Source organism: Saccostrea cucullata, unplaced genomic scaffold (assembly GCF_032062105.1).
Source record: "Saccostrea cucullata isolate Sc308-1 unplaced genomic scaffold, CSIRO_AGI_Scuc_v1 ctg9840, whole genome shotgun sequence".
In the NCBI taxonomy this organism is placed as follows: Eukaryota; Metazoa; Mollusca; class Bivalvia; order Ostreida; family Ostreidae; genus Saccostrea; species Saccostrea cuccullata.
In genome coordinates, this window is record NW_026925495.1 from 18,350 (window position 1) to 24,532 (window position 6,183).

The 6,183-nt window shown below is 33.7% G+C and overlaps 1 protein-coding gene across 1 annotated transcript; it reads right to left on the reverse strand.

Moving 5' to 3' along the window:
- Positions 1–207: 207 nt before the first annotated feature.
- Positions 208–5,939, reverse strand: LOC134269011 (biliverdin reductase A-like). Its single transcript, XM_062751237.1, has 9 exons — positions 5,745–5,939; positions 5,359–5,490; positions 5,122–5,238; positions 4,846–4,943; positions 4,645–4,746; positions 4,188–4,365; positions 3,639–3,763; positions 3,266–3,398; positions 208–334 (listed from the first exon to the last, which is right to left on the reverse strand). Exons 2-9 carry the CDS (start codon positions 5,484–5,486, stop codon positions 208–210), a joined length of 1,008 nt encoding a protein of 335 aa, XP_062607221.1. The 5' UTR covers positions 5,487–5,490; positions 5,745–5,939.
- Between the last annotated feature and the right edge of the window lie 244 nt (positions 5,940–6,183).

Sequence of the window (6,183 nt, forward strand, 5' to 3'; positions counted from 1 at the left end):
GATAAGGTGCACCACGTGCTGTGTCCATAGTCTGTTGTGGGTGGCAATGTCCTTTTCTGTTATTCGATCCTTATTCAGAGCATCAATGAAGAGGTAGGAAAATATGATGAACCTCTTCTGTTGAACTGGTAATGAGCAAAAAGACATGTTATATGTTACATATATATGATACATTGTAAATGGTTTTAAAATCTATAAGACTAGTACTTATAGCAAAGTGAGAATTTTGATCGTTACCAGCGATGTCTCTCTTCTCAGAGTATGTAAAACCAACCCGCTTGTCTGCCGTTTCCTTTCCATACAGAAAGATAAGCATTTGTAGAATGTTTCGTCTCTATAAAATAAATGGGAAGAAAAATAAATATTCATGAAAATGTTTATACATTTTTCTTTACATGTAAAGTCATTCGTGTAATCAGCCGATGCTTGTATTAAAAGGTCATAGTTCTTTAGTACGATTTATTAATCAATTTTCTAAAAATTGATAAGATATATCATCATACAATTTATGCTGAAGCTTACCACTTGGGTCATGGCCCGGGTACTGGTCCCTGACAAATATTCCTTAAGGCTTGTTTGAAGACATTCTTCCATGGTCTTGTCTCCAAATCTCTCCATTTTCGCAATATAATATATCCTCAAAGTTAATTCCCTATGTTTGCAAATCGGCAAAATGATTATAGTTAACAACGTTTGTTACGTCAGAGCATTATGACGCGTTCTTATTATGACGTCACCCAATAGGTGGACGCACTCTAACCCGACTTTTACAAAATAATACACTGTAATGATATTTTAATATTACTGTATACTGGGTTATTTTAATTTGCCCCGTGTTATTTTCACATTTGCAAGTTCTGTTTCAGAAATTATACTGTGTACTTTCGCCCCATTTTAAATTTCCCCATCTCGGTCGAGGGCGGAAGAGGCGAAAATTAAACGGGGGCGAAAATGTCCCTGCATGTATACAGTGTATATTATTATGACATGACTTCTGGTAGTAATATACTGAGAATTCAAATATAATGGAGCCAGGACACTGATTTGAAGTTAATATTTTCTCAGTTTTTATTTATTTATTTGTATATCATGACTTATGTATGGTGCTGTTGCATTTCACACATAATTAAAAAAATTGTTTTATCTTAAAAAGTTATCTTAAAATTATGAATTTCGGAACGTGTTCACACACCCTTTTAGCTAGCTGCAGATCTGTAGCGTTATGGTTTTATATATTTGTCTAAAACCATAACGCTACTGATCTCGTAATGCAAAAAAGGCGCAATTTACGGCACGACATTTTTTGCGCACTTTTGGGGAGAATTTCTCCACTTTCCAACATCTGTCAATTAACTACCTTTCATTCACATTATCTAACTAATCTGTATATTTTATCCACAGACACCTGACGTTACTTAATTTTCTTTGAACAAAATAATAAAAGTTTATTATTATAGGTAAGGGTATATTTTTTTTTATTTAAAGAAATATAAGTAACGTCAGGTGCCTCTGATTTTATCGATCTCCCAACCATTTATAGTCGTCTCTGCAAGTGATAAACTCGCTTGATTTAAATTATTTGTTATATTGCTGAAAATTCACTTCCAGCGAGTTTATTGCCTGCAGAGACAACTATAAATGGTTGGGAGGTGGATAAAATAATTATACATATTGGCTACAGAATGTGTCTAGAATTAGGGAGTGAAAGGTAGTTGATTGACCAATGCTAGAAAGTGGAGTAATTCTCCCAAAAAGTGCGCGAAAATATTTCACCGTAAATTGCACCTTTTTGCATTAAGGGATCTGTAGTGTTATGGCCAAAAACAAATATATAAAACCATAACGCTATACAGATCTGCAGCTACCTTATTTTGCTTTTTAAAAATCTCAATTCCACCTTTTCCCACTTGCAAATAACAATAGATGTTTAGATTTACCTGTATTTTGTACATTTAAAGACAGAAAATAATGAATACATCTATGAGAAAATATGATTTATTTCAGATTTTTGAAATAATAAAAAGATCTTACAAGAAATAGCAACTTAATACCTACATTTAAGAACATAGTTAATTATTTGTTTACACAAAATTCCACCTACTCCCACGTGAAATTTCACCTTTTTCTACCTGATTTTCAGAAAGTGGGAATAGCTTGCATAAACCCCTTATTTTTAGCTTGAAGCATATTCAAGGATAATGTGGTCCCCCGCTCTCGGTGTCTTGAGGGCGAAATGTCATTTTTTTAAGATACATTGTGTCAAATACGAACGCCCTATCAAATGTCATTTAGAAATTATCAAAGAAGTTGATTTTTTTTAATGAGGTCAATCGTGAAGGTTAAGGTCAAGGGGTCAGAAATCATAGCAATCTCGGAAATACATGTAATGCACATGCCAAATAAAAAATCCCCATCTCAATCAAAAGTCATAAGGAACAAGATGTGTTTGTGAAACACTGATGGCCTCATATGGCAATATAATGAAAATTAAACATTTCTTAAATGCAAATTAAATATATTGGTACCCAAAATAGGGTCTTCTCACAAGAAATATGATACAATTTTTGAAATATGAAAGCCCTAGCACCACCTGCTTAAAAGTTATGCCAAGAATAAGTTTTTGAAAGGTAGGTCATACCCAAGGGTCAAAGTTGTTGGTTTTTTAAGAAAGGTCTTGTCACAAGTATTACATATATGAAGTATGAAAGCACTAGTCCTTACCGTAAAAAAGTTATGGCCAAGGTTAAAGATTTTTAAAAATTAGGTCATACTCCAAGGTCAAGGTTCTAGGTATCCATTGAAAGGTCTTCTCACAAGGATTATACATGTGAAGTATGAAAGCCCTAGCCCTTACCATGAAAAGATATGGCCAAGGTTAAAGTTTTTAAAAAGTAGCTATATATGTCAAACTCTAAGGTCAGAGGGTCAACGTTTTTGATATCCAATGAAAGGGCTTGTCACAAGGATTAAATATTTGAAGTAAGATAGCCCTAGCCCCAACCCTTCAAAGTTATGGTCAATGTTTGTTTTTTAAAATTAAGTCAAACTCCAAGGTCAAAGCCAAGTCAAAGTTCTTGGTATTCAATGAAAGTTATTCACTCAGGATTACATATGTGAAGAATGAAAGCCGTTGCCCTTACCGTGAAAAACAAAACATATATAGTTTACACCCCGCATGTAGGGATATATACGGTGACATAGAACTGGGTGAAAAGATAAAAAATGTCCATAATAATATTATATTTATTCAGAATAAATTATTTACAATTTCGGCATTATAACTTGATGAATATCCTCGGCTATTTCTAAAGCTCGTATCGTTCTGGATTTCATTTCCTGGTCTGTTTTACCACTGACTACCTCTTCCATAAATTTGTGGAAATCTTGCATGAATAAACCTGTGCAACAACAATTAACAAACTAAACGTGATTTTATACCTTAATTTAAACTGAAATAATTACAATAAAATGATTTTTTTTTAAAGTTGCTCTCTATTGGCTATCAAAAAAAATTTAAAAACACCCCTTTAGTTTAGAAACTTCCCCCCTTGTTATTCAATTACCAGTAACAAAGAGGGATGGGTTCTTTTCTTAAATAAGAGCATTCGTCAATTTTTAATATTAATTTAATATTTTACCCAGCTTTGCTCCCGGTATTTTGGACGGTCTCAGGTTGAGTTCGCTCCCGTCTTGAAGTTGAAATACAATGGATTTTTCTCTCCCGTCACTATCTTTCGATCGCTTCAGAGAAATGGTAACTGTTCTGTAATTAATATAATGATACAATTTAGACTAAAATGAGTTTCAGAAATTGATACCTCACAAAAAGTACATGCAGTCTGATTTTAGATCTTTAGCTGTTATTCGACCAAAACACTAAGTCTTGGGTACTATTACCAAATATCACCAAATTTTCGCGACATTTTTTTTTTTTTGCGAGAATGGTATTTGGTAATTATAACCAAGACAAAATTTTCACTTCTCATGTTATTGCTGATTAACTAATAATTTCTGATAATACTAACATATCATATGCAAGATTGAATTTTTTGCGAAATGGCTTTCTTGTGTAATAGCCAATGAAAAGTAGTTTACATGAAAATTATACAAAAATTCGCCCAGTATGTCAGTCAAAGTTAGGCACGATATGAAAATATTACATAAAAAGTTTTCCCAAGGTACATCACCTCTTATCTGTGGTTTCTAACTGAGCCACCGCCTCAAAGCTGGACTCTGTGGTACTGTAGGAACCACCCACAGCTTTCACGTCACCACACAGATGACAAGCGGTTTCTACCAGTGAAATGTTACATACAAAGGGTGGCCCTGATTTCTCATGATCTTCCACCCAGCCATTGTATCTTCCTTTATAAATCAAAAAATATCCAACATTTGCATTAAAGGAACACAAGGAAAAGAATTTATCTTCTTATATTTTATGCAAGTTCCTATCAAATACATTACCTTAAAAATTTAGAAAAAAAACAAGGTGAAAATTTCCTGATTGATCTACACTTAGAATTAATTTTTACTAATCCGATCAACTCTTTTATCATAAAGTGAAGTGACTAATACAAAGTTTTTTTGCATTAAATATTATTTATACATGTATAGCACACGTTGTTCCGATTTTTATGGACCAACCTTTGAGTGAGATGTCGCAGTGTTTCCATGGAATAGGACTGCTATTAAGTTGTTCTTTGTAGTCGTTTAACAAACCAATATTTTCCTCATGAAGAATAACACCTAGATTAACGTAAATATTTCAATTTAATAAAAATTAGATCCAATATATTATATGTCGATGACTTTAAATTGTAGTAAATTTTATCAACAGGAACTTGCCTTTCTTTTCAGCTTGTTCAAAAAACTCCTTTGCAGCATTAGAGGACAGAGCTAATGGAAATTCACAGAGGACGTGTTTACCATTCTCTATTCCGCTCCTATCATTATCAAAATACAAAAGGAGGGTTTTACTGGGGTTCGGTTCCATAGCCTTTGATAATCTATATTTTGTACCGTGTATACAATACTACAATACAATGGCAAACTTATCCCCCCCCCCCCCCGCGGACCTTTTCCTCTCACAATGAAATTTCCAGAGTATAAGAAATAATTAACCTGACTAGTCGCTCATGTTGTCCATTTTCTGTACAAATCAATATAGCATCAATGTCTTTTCTGTCAAAAACCTCATTCTCCGTCAACTGTTGAGCACCGTCTATCTCTAAACTGCGCCTGCACAACGAATAGAAAAGAATTTTATGACCTCACGCATTCATATTCTTTTATCAAAATAAAATAATATTAATTTCAATTCAATTAATGAAAGACAGAGAGAGATAAGGGGGAGAGGACCTTGAGACAAATCCTTTCAAACACCACTGGATGTTGTTGTATGACGTGTTATTCGTTAAATCTCTCACGCGAACACGTCCCGCAATACCAAGACCGATGACAGCGACTCCATAAACTTTATTGCTCATATCTCTAAAAAAAACAATCTAGACGTCAAATAAATGTCTAACAGCATTTTATGACTTTTTTTAAACAAACGCAAAAAATTGCACTAGTGGCATAAAGAGGTCGCCATACTTTTTATTTTGTAACATAAACATGATAAACACGGAAGGAAAAAAACGCACGTGTTTTTGAACAACTGCTAGAATGTTGCATGTTTTCTTTGTACTTAACAATTAATATAAACTAAAAAAAATTCTCTAATCTCTGTGTGTGACACTTACCTTCTTTCTGAGACTATGATTTATTCTGTATCACCACAAAACTTCCAAGGAAGAAATTCAAGGCCACGTCTCACGTGCTTCACTGTATGTGTTATGAAAATAAGTTCACAAGGTTTAATGCATTATGAATACGACTCCAAACGAAAAAAGAAAAATGTACATGTACCTTCTTTTATTAAAATAAAAGGAAACATGTCATATACTTTCTGTAAATACTCGGCAAGAGTACAAATCTATGGTCTGCAGTAAGGGTCATTATTGATCAGTTATGATGAGATAGAAGAATTACACGCTTAGTTTGGACTTTCAGTAAGGCGTGGCATTCTCGACGTTACCTAATTAGCTTCTGAAATTTACACAGCTTCCCTTCAGTGTTGAAATATACATATGATAGAAATGCGGCCGAATGTCAACTCAGGGGCGGATCCAGCCATTTTTG

Coding starts and splice junctions, on each gene's coding strand:
- LOC134269011 (XM_062751237.1), bottom strand. CDS start 5,486: ATGAGCAATAAAGTTTATGGAGTCGCTGTCATCGGTCTTGGTATTGCG. Junction 5,239..5,358: donor TTGAAAGGATTTGTCTCAAG/GTCCTCTCCCCC, acceptor TTCGTTGTGCAG/GCGCAGTTTAGAGATAGACG. Junction 335..3,265: donor CAAGTTATAATGCCGAAATT/GTAAATAATTTA, acceptor TTTATTTTATAG/AGACGAAACATTCTACAAAT.